This window comes from Hipposideros armiger, unplaced genomic scaffold (assembly GCF_001890085.2).
Source record: "Hipposideros armiger isolate ML-2016 unplaced genomic scaffold, ASM189008v1 scaffold_304, whole genome shotgun sequence".
Classification (NCBI taxonomy): Eukaryota; Metazoa; Chordata; class Mammalia; order Chiroptera; family Hipposideridae; genus Hipposideros; species Hipposideros armiger.
The window spans coordinates 1,556,017-1,576,064 of NW_017731654.1; the positions used below are offsets into that span (position 1 = coordinate 1,556,017).

The 20,048-nt window shown below is 42.8% G+C and overlaps 1 protein-coding gene across 1 annotated transcript in view; it reads left to right on the forward strand.

Annotated features, from left to right (window-relative positions):
- The window catches only part of ZZEF1 (zinc finger ZZ-type and EF-hand domain containing 1), a 106,488-nt gene that overhangs the window by 29,006 nt on the left and 57,434 nt on the right, over positions 1 to 20,048 (forward strand). Inside the window, exons 7-18 of the mRNA XM_019659838.1 lie at positions 500 to 616; positions 1,679 to 1,857; positions 3,872 to 3,970; positions 6,826 to 6,917; positions 7,289 to 7,437; positions 12,007 to 12,118; positions 13,152 to 13,367; positions 14,487 to 14,587; positions 15,118 to 15,287; positions 15,967 to 16,100; positions 17,771 to 17,841; positions 19,333 to 19,447. Coding sequence (XP_019515383.1) covers positions 500 to 616; positions 1,679 to 1,857; positions 3,872 to 3,970; positions 6,826 to 6,917; positions 7,289 to 7,437; positions 12,007 to 12,118; positions 13,152 to 13,367; positions 14,487 to 14,587; positions 15,118 to 15,287; positions 15,967 to 16,100; positions 17,771 to 17,841; positions 19,333 to 19,447 — 1,555 coding nt within the window. The remainder of the gene's footprint in view (positions 1 to 499; positions 617 to 1,678; positions 1,858 to 3,871; positions 3,971 to 6,825; positions 6,918 to 7,288; positions 7,438 to 12,006; positions 12,119 to 13,151; positions 13,368 to 14,486; positions 14,588 to 15,117; positions 15,288 to 15,966; positions 16,101 to 17,770; positions 17,842 to 19,332; positions 19,448 to 20,048) is intronic.

A 20,048-nucleotide genomic window follows, 5' to 3' on the forward strand; every position in this document is an offset into this window, starting at 1 on the left:
CTGCTCAGCTCGGGCTGGACTTGAACCGCTGTTGCTCAGAGCTCAAACTCTTGAGCGAGCTCTTAACCAACTGAGCCACTCGGCCGGCCCTAGAAGTCATAGATCTTAAGATCATATGTAAAAGATGAACTTTTTACTGTGCCACAAACTGCTCTGCCTCTGGGGTCTAGTTTTCTACGAACTCCAGGGTTTTTTCTGTAGTGTGTATGTCTTTTGCTCACACTACTTAAAATGATTACTTGATTCCAGAGAGTTGAATAAGCTTTTACAAACGGAAACGGAACACTTAAAAGAAATAGAAAAAGAAAGAGAGACAGAAAGAGAGGGAAGGAAGGAAGGGAGCATGACTCCTGGAAAAAAACTGTTTTATGTTGTGTACCAGGTTCTGTTTGTTTATAAGGGATTAATCAAAACAAGCTTCTAACAGTTTATCTTTTGTCTAATGTTATTAGATGAATTTTACCTGGGTTTGTTCTGATTTTACACTTTACACTTCTAGGAAGGCACTGCAGCACATGCCTCCACTTTCCCTCTCACCAGGATCTACAGATTTCTCAACTTTCCTGTCTCCCAACGTTCTGGAAGAAGTGGACAGCTTCCTCATAAGGATAACTAGGTAAAATCAGGCTTGATAAGGTGGGGTTTATGAGGAATGGAGGGCAAATTAAGTCTTTTTTCCCCCCCCAAAATTTTTTTTTTTTTTAGCTGAGCCATCCTGCCACTTGTTGGCAGCTCAGTGGCAGTTCAGCTCGGGCCGGGAATCGAACTGCTGTTGCTCAGAGCTCACACTCTTGAGCAAGCTCTTAACCAACTGAGCCCCTCGGCTGGCCCTTTTTGATCTTTTAACGATCACCACTAAAATTGGTTCAGTTTTAGTGACCGAAGAGAAAGTGAAATAATAGTTCACCCATCTAAACTTCATTATTTAGCAATATCATATGACCTCAGGAATCAGTAGTCTTCTGATTCAGCTAGGACAGATGTTTCAAAATCCAAATGTAAAACCTCTCCATTCACTCATATCCCCAGCTCGTGGCCTTACTCAGCACCTGCTCACCTCTACGCACGGGTCTGACAAGCCTGATTGTGTATAAAACTGGAAAAGGGCACCTGGATAGCTTGATAGCTTAGTATAGGGACATTTAGCTCTGTTTCAGTGACCCTTGAGAATGTTACTATAGTAGAGTACAAACCAGGTCGTGGGCCATCCTAGACAGTTTTAAATTTTCCATTGTAATGTGTTTTTTAAAAAAGGCAGAGAAGTGTGGTGTGGAATAGATCTAAAATATATTTTTCATGCTTGAAGGAATAAACCCTTAACTCTCTGACCAAGCTAAATCATTATCCAAGGCTTCTTAATAGCAGAGGCTTATTGAAGCAGCTTATTTATTTTTGGTTTGTAAAGTTTGACTTGTTAAAATTGATATTATTAGTATTATTTAATGCTTATAGATAGAATAAGCTTACAGAAGTGAGGATTTAATTACCTGATTCTCTGGGTTGATTTAGTTTTTCTTTAGTTTATCTTAAGGATTTTGAAAAGGTATTTCTAGTAAACAAATAGAAAGCGTATGGCAGGTTGATTTTACTTACGGTGATCAGTTACGTGGGGTTCGGGCTACCTGGAATTTTCTCCTGTTTTTAAGAGGTGAAAAGAGTTTTGCTCTTATTTTTCTAGCTGCTGTTCTACCCCAGAGGTAGAGCTGACTCTTCTGGCTTTTGCACTAGCAAGAGGAAGTGTTGCCAAAGTGTTGAGCTCTCTGTGTACCATCACTGACCACCTGGACACACACTACGATGCCTCGTCCCTCATCTCATCCATGGCATCAGTCAGGCAGAACCTGCTCCTTAAATATGGTAAATGACCTAGGCTTGATGGACAAGTCACAATACCATCATCAACGTGGGACCCTCTGGCATCTTCTTACCTTTTTGGGTAGTTTGTGGACTGGGTTGTTGTAGTTATACCGTCATTCCTGGATGAATATGTCCTCTTTAACTGGGATCGGCAGGGAGAAGGGGATATTGGTTCATTTATGGCAGCATCAGCAGAAAAGGACCTGAGAGTCCACTGGACTCCAGGATTTCCTGGTCTAGTCCCTTAGGCTTGGTGGCCATTGGATCACAGCCACCTTTGGTGAAATACAGGAGTATCCTGTGTAGGCCAAGAGGGTTGGGAATGTGGAGTACCCGTCATCTGGGGGAGGACAGGAACTAGCCCTGTCACGGTGCAAAGGATGGTTTAGATCACATCCCTCTGCATCCCATGATTGTTGATTGGAAGGACATATGTGGACATACATTCGTGCCTGCCACCACTTTCCTCTCCTGGGCAATCCATTGTAGCACTTTTTTATTTACCCAGGATGGCACCTTCTTTTCCTCAACGTGGGATCCCATTCAGCTACTCGCAAATGACTGCAGTTGGCTTGTGAGGGACAACTTACTTGCCATTCGGTCTCTAGTGCTAAAGGTTCTGTCCACAAGATATAGCATTGGATTCTCCTCCTTTTAGTAATAGAGGCATTACTGTGATATTTCAGCCGTGATATATGTACCTTTGCTTTACTACGAGTTAATTATTTTATGTTTAATTTTTAAAGTGAGACAGTTGATGCCTTATAAATGCAGTTTCCCCCTATATTTGGAAAGGTCAATTTTTGGAGGGGTGGGGAGACCATTGCGGGCCATGGCTGGATGGGAGGGATATGTAGTGCCTAGAAAGTACTCTCCAGAAAAAATTTCAATTCAGATAATTAGTTATTTTGGGGAGCACTGGATAGGGAGGACTGCTCAGAGAGAATGTTCGTTATTAATAATGTTCTAGTTCTGGGTTGAGTTAAAGGTTAGTGGGTATTCATTATTATTATTATTATTTTAAGATTTTATTGGTGAATTGGGGGAGGGATCAGCGTTGGGGAATCGGGGAAGGGGAACAGACAAGTTGCTGTCATTTTGTTCTTCAGTCTAGTTGTGGAGGACGTCGCTTCACTGGCCCATATTGGTATTGTGATCATTGCGCTCTTCCCAGCTGAGGCAGATCGGCCACCAGCCATTGGATGGCTGCCCACGGTGGCTCACGGCAGCTCACACTGGCTGCTGGCCACTCATGCTGGTTGCTGGCCACTCATGGTAGCTTACGGCAGCCCACTGCAGCCCCACTGCAGCCCCACTGCAGCCTGTGCCATCGCTGGCGACTCACGGCAGCCCAGCTCCAGGTCAAGCTGTTGTTCACCATCTTAGCTGTAGAGGGTGCAGTGTCATTGGCCCATGTGGGATCCAAATCGCGGCCCTGCTGCTCAGAGCTTGCACTCTCAAGCCAACTCTTAACCAACAAGCCACTCGGCTAGCCCATATTCATTATGTTATTAAAACAAAGGAAAAAAGAGCAGTTTTCAGATCATCATAGCAAAAGTTGATTTTTATAATTACTAAAACTTTCAAAATTTGCAAGGTGTTTTAAACCAGACCCCAAACCCTAAAACATTATTTATAATTTAAGTGCAATTAGAATAAAATTATTGGCTCCAAAACAGTATCTTAGGAATGTTCCCCCTACACTGAATATGTTGAATTTATGGTATTAATCTCTGTCTTGCATTGTGGTTTGTTTCTGAATAATGGTTATTCTAGAGAGCTCTTCTTAAAATCACTTAGGGACATAAGCTATACTTTGTCTGTTTTGGGAAAGAACAAAAGGTGATGTCAAATTTTGTCTTATAGTCTCTGTTTTAGCTTTTCAGTAACTAAATTTTTAGTCAGCAGTCTGGGTGGCCACAGGCACTGCATTTCCACTGATGTGCACATTAGCTTTCGTGATTTTTTTTTTGTAGCACGAGCTTAAAGTGCTCTGTCGCTTTTCTTTGATCAGGTAAGCCCCTCCAATTGACCCTGCAGGCCTGTGACGTCAAAGGGAAAGAAGAGAAGTCGGGACCTGAAAACCTCCTTGCTGAACCATGGACAAGGGATGGTGAGTGGTGGACCTGTCCATTCTTAGTGAATGAAAAGGGCCTCAGTGTTGAAATTGCACACTGGTCTTTGAAATTTTCAGGATGTGCATTCGTCACTTCAGGTTGGCAGTGGTCCTTGAGCCATTTGTGTGATTTCTTTATTACAGCGTTGTAATCTTCTAGGTGTCAGTCACCAATAACAACCTAAAAGTACTCGAGAGCCTTCAATTTTGAAAAGCAAGGACTCTTCCTCTTGGAATATCAAAAGTTACCATTTTTAAGTTCAGATTGTCTTTCTATTGTGTTATCTTGAAGTATTAAAAAACTCAGTGGATCAGTAGCAGCACTGTACAGCTGAAAACATAATTTAAGAAGAGCATTTCTCCATACGGCTGATCTGGCATTTAAAATGTGTGGAAGGAAGCCTCACTCCTTCCCTGGTGTCAACATGATAATCGCTGATGTACCTCAGTGTCGTGGCAGGCTCTTTTCCTCATCCGGGGTGTTTGGGAGTCTCTTCCTCATCCATCGTGGCCACCCAGTTAGTCTCCTATATATGTCCCCTTTCTACTGACTGTATTTCTTCGAATATTGCCAAATCAGTAAAGGAACTGGAATGTTCCAGCAATTATCAAACATTGAAAGGAACTGGCCTTATTGCTTTGAATTTGGTCTCCCCTTGGCTTTCCTCACGGCAATACAGACCCTGTGCATTCTCAGTGGTCATCTCTTCCCTGTCTGTTTCCTGTGTTTGTGGATTGGTTTTGTTGTGTGTGTGGGATGTGAAGGGGTATGGGGAGGCGGCTCAGTTTGTCCTGGCCACTCCCTCCACAACCATCAATGTGTGTGTCCTGTGACTCAGAGTAGGTTTGGGTTCTCTTGCTCTACTATAAAAACAGCCTGAGCATAGGTGGGGCAGTGAAAAGTCCTCACAGCCAGAGCTGTGGGGTTTGCGGAAATGATCTGTGTCTCCCCCTTACAAGGGAAAAGCTCTTTTCGCTGGTTCACTTCAAGTTCCCCAACTGCAGGGAAGTACCAGTTCTGGACAAGTGCCACTTGCTGCACAGGCTGCCAGAGAACCCAAACATTGACATTTCATAGGGCTAGCCTTCCTGTGAACTGTGGACACTGGTCTGGTGTTTTAAAGGAATGCAGGGTACTGCCAGTAGACCTGAAGGGGAAGAGTTACTAAATTCTTTAAGTCTATGATTGGTTGTTTTTTTTCCATCATTTTAAGAGAATAAATTGGGCAGGGGTCATAGTGTCAAACAAATATAGCTTTAAAATACCACAGTTAGATACATGAGCTGGCTTCCCCCCTCCCCCCCCCAAGAAACAGAATCACAATGGTTTTATTTATTTACTTTTTAAGCTTTATTTTGTCTATCTATCTATCTATATCTAGACCTTAAAAATGCTTAAATGTGTATTTGGTGACAATGTTACTTTAAAAGAGTCTGTCTGATTCTTTTGACTTAAATTACTACTTCGAGACTAATTAAAAGTGCTGATTAATCAGGTAGCTTCTAGGCAGTATTTCAGCCTTTACAATAAATTTGATTAGACAGAGGCATCCGGACCCCTGGGAAAGTGACAGTTCAATAACTGATACAGTATTAGTATTACTGTTCAGTGGAATTGTGTGATTTTTTTTTCTGGCTATATGGTTTCTTAAAATTGTTGACAGAATTACTATTTAATAGAGCTAGATCATGTAATAGGTGCTCTCTGTGATTTAGTAAAGGTTCCTTTGGATTTAATTTTCTTGGTTTTGGTGACAAATTTTGCATATTGTCTTATGGAGAGTCTACTTCACAAAGTTTTGTTTTATTGAGCTCAATATAGTGAAAAAAGAAACATGAAATTGGTTTTAGTCTTTTCATCTTGATCAGGCAGAATGCTTGAGAGCAAGTCATGATCCCAGGAAGAATGGTTGATTAGTGCTGACTTGAGCAAATGTGTGAGCTATATCATTTACAGAGGTTTGAAAAGAAAGGCAGCCTAGGGTCTAACAGCAGACATTTTTGTGAATTATTAAAGGATAATTAACAACAACAACAACGGTAAACTGTGAGTTTCATACAAATATAAAATGAACACATGTCAAGCCTTTTATCTCATTAATTAGTGAAAGAGCCAGTAAGATACTACAAACAGTTCAGAGAATTCATAAATACACATAGACCAATAAGAATGATGACACGAATCTACAAATAGACACAAAATTGGTCAGTACTCGTGAGGAATGATCAACTGAGTTTCCATAGAACACAATGATTTTGTGTGTGTGGACAAGAGTTGTTTGCGCTACTGCGGTTAGTCAGTCTACAATTTATAGAGTTGTGAAATAGCTCAGAGACATTGAAGGTGGAGATAGCCCAAAGAGCGTGCTCTACAGTCTTTTTTTCCATTTCAAAGTATTTCACAATCTTTGCTGACAGTGTTCTAGAAGATATCTAATCCCTCTCTCAAGCCTCTAAGCCTGCTTGCCTTTGTCAGCCCAGTCCAACGTCAGTCATGGTTTTAGGAAGGGCTCAGAAAGATGATTGATTGTACAGTTTTTTTAATTTCTGAATTAAAGGCACAATCTTTATATATTTTTTATTTCTATGTTGTTACTTCAGAGCAGGGTTGCCTGTATAGTTGAGACGAATAAGCCCTGAGAATGCTGTACCTGGCCAGTGGTGTGTTACCTAGGGGTTTATCAGTGGGTTGCATCTGTCCGGAGAGGAAATCTTTTTTCAATTTTTGTGAAAGTACTGGATAAGCCAGTTATTCCCTGCCTCAAAGGATATGGCTTGTTTTTGTTGATCTTAATTCTTAGGGCTATAACAAATGAGTGAGTCATCCTAACTTTAGTTTTTCCTTTTTGCAGGTTTTCTTACAGAGACTGGAAAAACCAGAGCAAGCACTATTTTTTCTACAGGAACTGAATCTGCCTTCCAAGTTACACAGATCAGGATTATGGTAATTTTCATACTACCTTCTGTTAGCAATATTACTGCTGTTTTTCAATGGAGGATTACATTGCAGAGGTCTGTGTCATTGGTTTTTCATTGAACATTTAGTGATTATTCTATGTCAAGCCTATAGCAGAGGGCGGGGACACAAAGGTGAATAAATTGTTAAGTCTGTGAATGGTGTAAATATAAGGATTAAGAAATATAAGGAATCATTTTTTGGAAAGCAGCTTTCTTTTCTAGGACAATGTATTTGGAAGATTGTTTCTTAGGTTTGATTTTGCTTTAAGCTATATGAATTTTACCATATTATTTGGAAACCAATCAGCCACAGAACTTTGCCCCTTTAATGTACTTTATCTAGACCTCTGTTTCCAGGTTCGACGCGGTGGCATTGGTGCCCAGTGTGGGTTGGTGTTCGCCTATAACTCATCTTCTGATAAATTTCATGCAGAAGAACACTTCAAACGGTTTGAAAAATATAACAAATGGAAGCTTCAGGAATTCAGGCAATTTGTGAAAAGCAGGTAAGCAGCAGAAAAAAAAATCTTTGTAGTTAATAAAATTGTATATGTTCTCTTATTGGTGAAATATGCTTTCTTGTCTTTATAGAAAAGGTGCCACTAACCCATCCTCAGTAGCCATGAACATTCATTGCTTTGAACAGCATATGTGAAGATGTGTATTTTAATTTGTTCATAGACTCTTACTGGGTCCCCTCTGTGACCAGGCGTATGCATCTTCAAGATAGCTGGGTAATGATACATGCCTGACTTGTGGGCAGCCTGAGGTCTTCAGTCTTACCCAGCTCTTGGGACATTCACTTATGCCCCAGCCTCACTCCTCCTTTTCATGCCTTTATTGAAAATATTTATTAAGCACCTACTGTGTGTTAGGCCTGATGCTGAAGATACTGTAATGAGCAAGTTGTCACAGTCCCTGCTGTACAGGCTTCCTGCTTATCTCGGAAGACGGAGGATAAAACTGGTAGTGTCACAGTCTTATGAGTACTAGGTAGGAGAGGCAGAGTGTTCTGGGAGCACATGGCAGAGCACCTGACATGATCAGGGCAGGCTTCCTGAAGGAAGTGTTCATGGTGCGAACTAAAGGATGAGTTAGAGGTAATTAGCCACTTGAAGAAGTGGAAGGAGAAAGTCCTGAGTAAAGCGAAGAGCAGATTTGAGAACTGAGAGTATGGCATCTTCAAGGACTGATGGATCCCATATTTCTGAGGTAGATTGTGAGATGGAGAGTAGTGAGAGATGACTCTGGAGAGCCAGGAAGAAGCCAGGTCATTAAAGATCTCTTTGTCTCTTTCAGAGTTTAGACTTGATCCTTAAAGCCATTGCAGGGTTGGGGGCAGGGAAGGGGTTGGGGTGTGTCGTTGAGGAGTTCTAAGAAGGAGATCGGGTGTATGTTGTAGAAGCACTACTCTTGATCATGCTGTGTGTGGAGCGTGGATTGGAGGCAGGATGAAATGGAGGAGGCTGTCACTGTCACCTAGGAAGCCAGAGGTGTGAGTGATCTCAACTAGAGCAGCAGCAGCAGCGATGGAGAGATGTAAACTGATTTAAGAGACAACTAGAAGGCAGAAGCAGCAGGATCTGGGAATGACTGAATGTAGAGCAGGAGAGGGGAGAAAGCTTAGGCATCAGTGTGTCCTGGGGTTTTGACCTGGGCAGGTGGGGACATGGGTAGTGCCTTTCTCTGAGATAGAATATATCTTGGGAAACACAGGTTTGTGGGGAAGATGGTGAGCTCAGTTTTGGTGCTGTTGAATTCGATGTTCTAGGAAGCCTTTGAGATATCCAATAGCCAGTTGGATGAACAGATCAAGAGCCTGGAAGAGAGTTTTGTGCTGAATTAGTAAGGGTATGTGGGCTGGGAAGAGAAGATACCTTAGGTCAACATGCTGAGAGGTACCAGCATTTAAGGGGCAGCAGAGAGAAGGACGCTGAGAAAAACAGCCAGAGAAGTAGCAGGAAAACCAGGGATGTGTCATCATGAAGCCAGGTTTAAAGAAGTAGGGAGTGGGCAGAGGTGTCGAATGTTACCCAGGAGTCAATAGATAAAAGTCTAGGAATGGACCGGTTGGATTTAGCTGCAGAGGTCATTGGTGGCCCCGTGGGCAGTGTTGCCCTCTTATTACTAGTAGCGAGTTAAAACTAATGGAGCTGAATCCTAGACTTGTTGTTTTTACGACTGTATGTCTCAGGTAATGGGGTGCTAGAGTTGGCAAAAGCCTTTATCTGTGATGTAGTACTGTACTAGTAAGCTTTTTTAAAGATTTTATTGGGGAATTGGGGGAGTGGAACAGCACTGCGGAATCGGGGGAAGGGGAACAGACAAGTTGCTGTCCTTTTGTTCTTCAGTCTATTTGTGGAGGACGTCGCTTCACTGGCCCATGTTGGTATCATCATTGCGCTCTTCCTGGGTGAGGCAGATCGGTCGCCGGCCTCTGGACGGCCGCTCACAGAGGCTCACGGCCGCTCACACCGGCTGCCGGCCACTCACGCTGGCTGCCGGCCACACATGGTAGCTTATGGCAGCCCACTGCAGCTCCACTGCAGCCTATGCCGTCGCCGGCGACTCACAGCAGCCCAGCTCCAGGTCGAGCTGTTGTTCACTATTTTTTAGCTGTAGAGGACAGTGTCATTGGCCCTCATGTGGGATCCGAGCCGGGACCCTGCTGCTCAGAGCCGGCGTCCCAAGCCAGCTCTTAACCGATGCGCCACTCGGCCGGCCCAGTACTAGTAAGCTTTAATGTACAGATGAGTCACCAAGGATCCTGATTCAGTAGTTCTAGGTGGGGCCTGAGACTTTCGGGTCTGACAAGCTCCCAGGTGACTGATGCTCCCTACCCACCGACCACACTTGGAATAGCAAGGATCTAGAATAACTCCCTCTCTGCTGGACTTCTTTGGTGGCATCCCTGACAAATGGTCATCCAGCCTTTCTAGAATACCTTTAATGATGGAGAATTCACTGCACTTCAGTAATTAGAATGTGTTCAGTTGGAATTTTGACTCAGTGGTCTGTGTTTTTTATGTTTGTTTGTTTTTTAGTTGGGGAACAGTGTGTTTTTCCAGGAGCCTCAGCAACAAGTCAAGTAGTTGTTTCAATCTAGTAGTGGAGGGCGCAGCTCTGTGGCTCATGAGGGGATTGAGCCGGCAGCATTGGTGTTGTGAGCACTGTGCTCTAACCACCTGAGCTAGCCAGCCACCCCAGACTCAGTGGTCTTAATTCCAGCCCTCTAAATGAAAATTAACAAACCTCCCTCACTGCTAAGGTCTCCTCCCGTCACACATAGATTCCTTTATAAAAGATGGTTTTCTTTTTTAATAACTAGAGATTATATTTGTTTTTAAGCAGCTACATCCTACTCTTGGGACATATTAAAATAGGTCTTTTTCCCTTTACCTGCTGTCAAAAAGGAGCTTTAACATCTTATATAAGGTGATTTCTTTTTAACCTAAATGCAGGCCTATTCGCTACTCCCTTGCTGATTTCACCTCCTGGTTTCAGCCTGATCTACTCTGAAACCCTGATTTGGTTGGCCTACATATTGGGTTGTCGGAAAAGTCATGACGTCTTTTTTCTGTTTTTCGTTGCAAAAATGCCTCATGACTTTTCTGACAACCCAGTATTATCAGTCCCTCTCCAGTTTGGAAATCAACATGTTAATGTGCCTGCACCTCTCTTTTTGCCTTCTTTTTTTCTGTCCTTCTGGTCAGACATTGGTCAGTCAGCACGTCCAGGCTTGCCTGTTTGGCGGTCGTGCATATGTAAGAGGACTAATGCTCAGTTTTCTTTTCTCCACCTTCCCTGCTGTGCGGTGCAGTAGATGAGGTTGCTGCTCTCTGTTCTCTGACACCTGCCAGCTCTCTGTATGTCAAAGATTTCCTTGATGACTCCCCAAGAGTGAATTAAAAATCCTCAAACACACAATATTGATGAAACTCATTGATATGGTTTTGGGCTAAGACAGAATACCACCTGTTTCACTGGTTTTAGGGTTAACTATATTGTGAAAGGTTTATGCTAAGAAGACTTATGTTAAAAAGAGAACTTTTTTTTTCTTGCTGTTACAGAACCTACTTTGGGTCCTTTGTCTTTTTCCTCTTCTTCCCATTAATCCCCGAGTTTGCTTTGCTTATCCATCCAGAGTACTCATGTAATGCTAGCTTTTTATCTATATTATGTTTGTATCACAAACTAAATAGTATCTTGAAAAGACTGCCTTTTTCTCCTTCTTAGTTATTTAGTTCCTGAAAAGGGAGTACCATTCAAGTATCCAGTTTTTAAAAAGAAGTGGCACACAGTGGTGTTTCTTCAGACTTGAAGCTGAAATGCTTTTCTTTTTTTTTTTTTTTAATTTTATTGGGGAACAGTGTGTTTTTCCAGGACCCATCAGCTCCAAGTCAAGTAGTTGTTTCAATCTAGTTGTGGAGGGCGCAGCTCCTTGGCCCATGTGGGGATTGAACCGGCCTTGAACCTTGGTGTTATGAGCCTGCACTCTAACCACCTGGGCTAACTGGCCACCCCCTTATTTTCTTAAGGAATAGGGAAAACACTGAGGCCTATGAAGTCTGACGTTTTCCTTTTTTAGAGCTCCAGGATCTGAAAGCTCCTCAGTTTTTACCCTTCAGTTGTTGCAAGTGGCCCAAACCTCAGGCTGGTCACACACACTAGGCAGGGAAAGAAAACTGCACCTGCCTGTCCTTTGGCTCTTTCAGAAACACATACCAGCTGTTGCATTGTACCTTACTCCTAAGTAGTTCATCTAAGATGCCATGACTACATGACTCATTCTTCAGATAAGCTGGTTATCTAGAGAAGCAGACTTTGTCTTTAGTTCCCAGATTATATTTGGGACTAATAATAGTTCCCATTTCACAGATGAAGAGGCTGAGAAATGGGGAGGAAATTATCACCAACTACCTCGTGTGTTCAAAGGAGCACCAGGTGCCACACCCAGTCCTTGATTAACTGACTAATATGTTCAAGTTAAATGCCAATTAGATGCTACCTTATTCATTGGACCCTTGAGAAGTTTAGAAATGGGATAATGTTAGTGATTCCTCTTGTGTTTACAGGATTGGTTGCTCACCTGATGACCTTGGAGAGGATGATCCTGTCGGCTGGTTTGAGCTGGAAGAAGAGTGGGATGAAGCAGATGTCAAGTTGCAGCAGTGTAGAGTTGCCAGAGTAAGCACTATTGAGTTGTGGGCTTCATGTATTTGCCCACTTCCTTCCTCTTATTCTGTAAGTGTTGATTGAGTGGTTATTGTGTACCAGCCCTGTGCTAGTACTGGAACCTTGGAGATGAATCAGACATCACTGTGCCCCTCAAGGAGTTCATGGTCTATGTTGATTTATGAGGTGGGCTGTGATAAAGGGATATACAGGCAGCCTGGAGTTCTCTAGGGAAGGCTTCCCAGGAAAGATGGTGTGAGGCCAAGTGTTGAAAGTTGATTAAGCCACCATCGTTAGCCAGGCTAACGTGTGGAGAAGGGCATCTCAGGCTGAGAGAACGGCAGGTACACAGGCATAAGAGCAAGAGGGATGTGTTTCCATGGCTATGAAAAAACAGTGATTATCTGGCTACTTAATTTTTTTTAACTCCTGGTATAAATCTTAGTAAGACCTCAAATAGAGAAGTAAGAACTATCTTTGGGGCTTATGCATAGTAGATGCTCAGTAAATATTGATGCAGCTGAGTAGTAGATTCTAAAAGGCTCTCAACAAAGGAGCTTTCACCGTAAGCAGGTAGTTTGCACAGAAGTTGGGCTTTGAAAATGGCTTTAGCTTGGAGCAGACAAGACTGTGTCTTGGGCTCCCAGCACATGGGTTGCGTATATCAATTGGGGGCTTTGAGATGATTTCTTAGGGCATTCATTGGCTGTTTTCACCACATATCTGACTTCTGCTTCAAAATGACTGTGCACAGAGCAAAAATACTTCTCTTATTCATCCTGTCTTATCCTATTTTTTGCCTTATAGAGGCAGTAATGTCATTCCTCTTATTGTGCTCTATTCCAAAACTTGACTTCATTCATCATTTGTATTCAGCTTTTTTTCTATTTGTTGTAGATGCTGGACTTACATTTTGTGTCCCTAGTGCTAGGCATACGGGTACCTAATAAATTACTAAAGTCATGGGGGGACCTTCCCGGGAGCCCTTTCATCAATATCCAGGGCTTCTGAGTTCTTCTCCTTAAATCTCCCTTGTCCTTTCTAGTATTTGATGGTGAAGTTCCTCTGCACCCGTCAGGAGTCGGCAGAGCGCTTGGGAGTACAAGGCCTGAACATCAGTGGGTACCTCCGGCCTACGAGAACAGAAGCAGAACAGAGCTCCGCCTGTGCTCACTGCAAAAAGGATGTGGAGGAGAGTGTCTGTGGGGCCACGCTTCTCCTTAGGACCCTTCAGTTCATCCAGCAGCTCGCCCATGACCTGGTAGTGTTTCCTTAGCTGTTAGACCTCGCTCCTTTGGAAAAAGAAACGACAGTGGTCAGGGAAACGCACACCAGCCATTGAAACCTGGCCCTGCGGAAGCCATGCAATATGAATGAATACAGCAGGCATTATGTGCTGCTGTGGTGATGTCGGAAGGCCAGGGGAGTGAGGTGGGCACTGAGGGCATCAGGCAGTGAAAGACCAAGTGGCATATGGCCGTCACTGTGAGGTTTCCTGGAACAGACCTACAGACAGATCTTAAAGCTCCCCAGCTGCGGTTGCCAGTGGTAGACTGGGGAGTCGAAGCAAGTTTGGGGGATCTATGTCTTCTGTAAGTCTAGAAGAATTATTCCTGAGTATAGGCGAATTCTGTTTGTTTATTAAAAGTACCAAAATAATGTCAGGATTTTAAATCATTTGGGATTTTGATACTGACTTCTGCCGTCATTAATAAAAACACAGTGACCGCTCAGTCAAAGGAAGATTCCTGCGACCGTAACTGTAGAGAACGTGGCTTACTTCAGGAATTCAGAGGAGGCCTCTCATGTGTGGTGTGCAGCAGTGTCCACCCTTGACCTTCATTCTGCTTCGGGGCACTTTCAGAAGCTGGTGACTCAACTTCTGTACAGTTTGTTTGGTCTTTGTTATTCAAGCTCTCCTATCACTGCAGAAAATAGCAAACGAAAGATAGATGCTTAGCAATAGCAGGAGCATTTATAGCAGAGTTGCTCTTTTAGCCTACGTGCAGGCAGGGGTCAAAACATACTGCATTATGGTCCTGGACGGTAGTCGTCATCAAGGAAAGACTCACTTATGTTCCGGGTATGGTGTTTATGAAGCCAGGGAGCCTTCATGGATGCGTGTGTACGTGCGTGTGGATGCACGCATGTGCACGTGCACGCGCGCACACACACACACACACACACACATTTTAGAAAGTTTCACACCAAAAATAGTTGTTCACAGACTTTTAGTAGTTAAGAGTAAGCACCAGTAATTTGGGAATTTTACCAATGGGGAGCCACCTCATCTCTTAACCATGAGAAGTAAATGAGCCATTATGATATTTCTCTGAATGCATTTTTTAATTTTATTTTTTGTTGTCTTATTATTTTTTAGGTGCAGCAGAAGGAAAGCGGCTTAAAATATAAATCTTTTCTGGACTTCACGGGGCTGGATTTGCAGATCTTCTGGAATTTTTACAGTAAATTAAAACAAAAGTAGGTCAGAATTTGCTGTAAGGTGATAATCATGTAAACAAACTGAAGACATTGAGTTTTGCTATTCTAAACGGATAATTGTTTTCTAAGTTTTTTCACTTCTCACTAGTTTATATTCTGATTTGAAAGATTTGGCTATTATAGAAAATAACATCTCAAAATAAAAAAAAAAGAACATTTTATAGAAATTACACATTTCTATAAACCACTGTATTAGGCAGCGTTTTCACACCTGTTTTCTCTTTTGATTATCGTTACAACCTTGTGGGATGAGCAGGTCAAGTATTATAGCAGGATCCTCATTTTACAGATGAAGGAACGGATCAGAAATACCTTTCCTTGCCCCACAGTGGTCAGAGTGAGACCCTCCCCAGAACAGTGCTCTTCCCCGTCCACCTTTCTGCCTCTCTTGGCATTCTTTTCACTGAGCCTGACACCTAGAGGAAGAGTCCTTTGTAGGCAGCTGTTTGGCTTTGGAGGCTAAAAACACCTTGCCTTTTTGCTCTCTGATGTGCCTTGTCTTTCTGTAGCCCGAGGGAAGAATGCACCTGTGCCCAAACTCTGCTCCTGCAGCTCCTCCAAAGCTGCTTCTCGGTGCTGCAGGGAGACAAGCCCGCTGCCTCTGAGGATGTGAAGGCTCCACGCCAGAACCTTCGAGGGGTGGAGGCCGCCAAGGAGCTCTACACACACTTATGTGATGGTAGGGACTGGGGTTTTTCTTTCATGTCACCCTGCACCAGTAGCCTGTAGGGCCTCTTGCTGTGGAGAATAGGGGGTCCCTGTGATCATGCAAGCCCAGGAAAGGCATCGCTTCTTTGGAAAAGGAGTGTTTCCTTTGAACACTAAAAAGAAGTGTTCCTCTTTTGAATCATTATTTTGAGTTCAGGATTTATTCCCTCATCGACAGCTTCCTCCTGGTTTCTGATACACAGTTGTGTTATATTGAGAGAAATTGTTATCACATTCTTTGATCTTTACTTCAGCTAAGACACTGGGATGAGGTTGGTAGATTGAGGGGGAGAGTTGTAATGATAAATTGAGAATAAAACACATGTGACCATCTTAGGTTATTTTTAAATCTTTGCTAAATTGTGTCTCAAAAGGACAGGGAAATAAAGAAATTAAAACTGGTACTTATAGTCTTTATTTTATTTAAATGTAAACAAAAATAATTTTCTTACACTACCTAGTCTGTACAGAAGTATATCTTTGCTCTAGTATTAACTACAAAATGGAGAGTAGTAAGCTTATAGGCTAGTTAACGCAGATATATAGTGTACACACACACACACACACACACACACACACACACACACACACACAGAGTAAATGAATAGATGGAATAGATTAAAGCTGATTTCATTGTTCATTTTTATCAGTGGTGGATAGGGTGGATGGAGACTCTGTGTCCATGGAAATATTACAACAAGAAGTCAGGAATACCCTTCTCAATGGAGCCGCCATCTTTTTTCCTGATCGGCAGACCCGGCGGAACCATCTTTTCGCCATGATGGTAATTATTTACGTTAAAAGTATGGATTCTGAAGTCTATTGGGATAAAATTTATTAATCTTTGTTTTCTCTGAATATCTTGTCAGTTTCAATTTTTCCAAATGTATTAGGGGGCCTAGCCAGTGCTGTAGAACCAGGAAAAAAAATTTTCAAAATAACCATGGAAAAGAATTTTTAAAAAAAATTATTATTTATGAATGATATGGTTATAGATTATTTTTTATTGCCTGTGTAGAGAAGCAACTAATAGAATTACTATTAGAGTTTAATGTAAAAAACTAGATACAGCATTTTTTTTTTCAGTTTAAGCGCCTTTTTTAAAAATTTAATTTTATTATTAGTTTCAGGGGTACAAAACAACATAATGATTACACATTTACACCCTTCACAAGGTGATAACCTCACCAAGTCTACTACCCCTCTGACGTCATATATAGCTATTACAATGCCATTCACTATATTCCCTATGCTTACATACAGCATTTTAAAAAGGCATTTTTTTTACATGCAGCAGCTAATAAACAAATATAAGAAAAGTGCTCTGTGAGATGTATAAAAGCCCATAGAAATAAAGGAGGGAACAAAAGAAGCATAAAATGTGATTTTTAAGGCCAAAGGACTGCAGTCCAGTTGGGAACACCTGCCACAAAGGAAAACAGACCCCATATGCAATGGGCACATATTGCGCCTAAGCGATTGAGGACAGTTTCAGAGAGGAAGAAGGATCTTTTGGTTGTATTTCAGCTGTCTGCAAAATTTGCATATCAGCTTGAGGGACCGGTTTTCACATTTTGAGTTACAGCCCTTGACAGCATCCCTGACTTGATCCACTGGACTGTGGGCGGGATTTAGTCCTACTCGTGTGTGGGACACATTTACCAGGCAGCTAAGCAAATGGTTTTTTGCTGGCATGTGTCCCACACAGAAAAATAGGGTACATTTGACCTTTTGAATGACATTGCTGTCTATGAACAGAGCAGCCCAGTCACTCTCCCTTTGTCCATTCCTTCCGACAGCAGTGGTAAGGGTTATATTTTCTATTCTTATTCTGAAGAATTAAATAGCACTGCTGTCATCTGTGACCATATATTATCTCTCCCACCCTCCTGTGCCAGGCAGGACCCTGGGTCTTAAATCCCGCTCAGTGCCTTGCGTAGCAGTGGGTGTTTAATATATTTATTGAATTAAGAAAAAGAAGTGACCCCAATGTAGCTCAGTAGCCACATTAGGAGGTGTGATTCCTGTAACTGTCACCACAGGCTGTTCTGGCTTCTAGAGAGAAAGCTTAGATCCTGTTTAAAAACAAACAGAAAGCTCACAAGAAATGCACGCTGACCCCACCCTTTCCTCTTGCATCACTTGCCCAGTGATGAAAAGTGTAATACATCTTTTGGAGGTCATCTTTTTAAACATTTGCATCAGGCTTTCCTGCAGGAAAACTTGTTGTAAGCTTTAGCAGTGAACAAAAGTAAACTTGCCATCTTCTGTTTAGACGGAGGGCTCTGCTCCGTCAAAGCACTAAGCCAGGTCTTCCTTGAGCACTGTGAGATCACCTGCCAACCCCTCCTTTCCTCATGCTTGGAAATGGTGGACAGTGGCATTTCATGCTGCTCTAGGTCACTGGAATATCATGGAAGAGATTTTCTGAATGTACAGTTTCTTGTTTTCTAGAAGAATGTCACCGAGCAGGAGCACAAGCAGTCCCTGCAGCTCACTTTCCGCTCACTGTGCACATATTTTAGGTAAGTTTCTAATTCTTCTCAATTGTCCAATATTTCAAATCTTGGCAAAGTTTTTTTCTTTAGCTATCCCTTCTGTTCGTGTGCTTTTGGAGTAACCAGATACTTCCCTCTGCTCATTGAAGTTTCTGGAGGGAGATATCACCAGTCACAGGAGTGACTGATATAGTGGTGGGATAATGTTGTTGTTTTTTTTAAGATTTTATTGGGAAGTGGGGAAGAGGAACAGCCAAGTTGTTGTCCTTTAATCTTAATTGTAGAGGGTGCAGCAAGCTCAGCTCCAAGTCCATTCGCATTGCTCAGCTCAAGGTGCTGTGTTCAATTAGGTGTGGGTGGGCGTAGCCACCATCCCATGCAGGAATCGAACCAGTAGCCTTGTTGTTCAGAGTGCACGCTTTATCCCCTGAGCCGCCTGGGCAGCAGCTCAGCTCAAGGTGCTGAGTTCAGTCTTTAGTTGCGGGCGGGCGGAGCCCACCATCTCGAACAAGCAACCTTGTTCTTAGGAGCACGTGCTCTCACCAGCTGAGCCATCCTGCCACCTGTTGACAGCTCACTGGCAGCTCAGCTTGGGTGCTGCTCACTGGCAGCTCACTGGCTGAGGTGGGAATTGAACTGGTGACCTTGTTCCTCAGAGCTCAGGCTCTTGAGCAAGCTCTTAACCAGCTGAGCCACTTGGCAGGCCCCAGTGGTGGAATAATCTTGTCAAGAGCTTAATCCAAGTCCTTAGTCATTATAAGACAATGGAGAGTTGAACCCATTGAGGATCTCTTCAAACACTTCAGTTTTGAAGTGATTTTTGAAGACAAAAACAGAAGCCAGAGGAGTTTGGGGTCCTGTACTGAAGCCTAAAAACCCATTACATTAAAACCCAACTGCAGAAGCACAGAACAGTAGTTTAGCAAAAGAAATGTGCTGGGAGGGCATGACTTAGAGCTTTTTGCATGCTTTTGACTACCAGAGAAGCTAATGGGCCTGGAGGTTGCATTATTGGACTCTTGAAGGAGGGAGGGAACTAATAGCCCAAGCTACTCTCTGCGAGTCACTCTGTACCTGGTGTGGCTGCCAGAGTTAGAGGGCTCTATAAATGTATTCAGAGTCAACTATCAAGGAAGATGAAAGAGGCCAGGGCTGTCATATGAGGAATATGTGAAGACACTGAGAATGATTAGTCTGGATTGTCAAATTAACAGTCGTGAGATTAGGTATATTTCCTGTTGATGGTAAAGGTGATTTTATTCATCAGATTTATTTCTCGGAATCTCTTCTAAGGATGTGAGGATTTATGGGCCTGAGCTAACATAAGGACATGTGGACAGGCAGTGGCACAGACCTAGCTGGGACCATGGCTTTTTTTCCTGCTCAAATTCCTCACATCCCATAGAACTGACACTGAAATCTTGCAAGGTTCTTTTTTGGAACCTTTTAAGATAAAAAGAAATGCATGAAAATCCCCTTCCTGAAACAAAGGGTTATGATTAATTTGTGTTCTTTCAGTGATAAGGATCCAGGCGGCCTTCTTCTTTTGCCTGAGAAAGGCGACTTGGAGGACATGAACATCAGCGAAGTGCTGGCGGTCATGAGCACTCTCCTCTCTGTTGCTGCTCGAGAGGTAACTGATGGGTGCTTTTAGGAGCACGTGATCCAACAGTCACTGCCTTCCCCTTTAACCCTCATTTACAGTGTGAGTGTAGCTTTGTTCCTGTGACCATTACAGAGGATAAGGGTTTCCCATTCTGCCTTGGCTCCTAATTAACCAGCTTCTACAAATGACTGAGGGGACACTTCTGTGACAGGCTTTTTGCACTCACCAGCGTTTTTGCGATTCATCCATATTGATGCATGGGCACAATATTCCCTTTATGAATATGCTACAATTTATCCATTTTGCTTTGGAGGAATAGGTGGGTTGTTTCCAGTATGAGGCAGTTCCATAGCAGTTACGATGTGAACATAACTTATGGTTCTTATGTGCAAGGGTTTATCCCTGGAGGTCAGGTGACTCTTCAGAGAAACTCCAGAGAATAAAGATGATGGTTAGAAAGCCATAGAGGGACAAAGAATTGTTTTCTAAGGTGGACAAATTTGACTGCAGGATCAGGGGAAGGAGCCAAAGAGAAACGGGATTTAAAGATGTGAGAGAAAAGACAACTGGCGGGGTCAGACTCCTGAGGGGCAGAAGGAACCTCATGGAGTAAAAACCATTTGTAAAG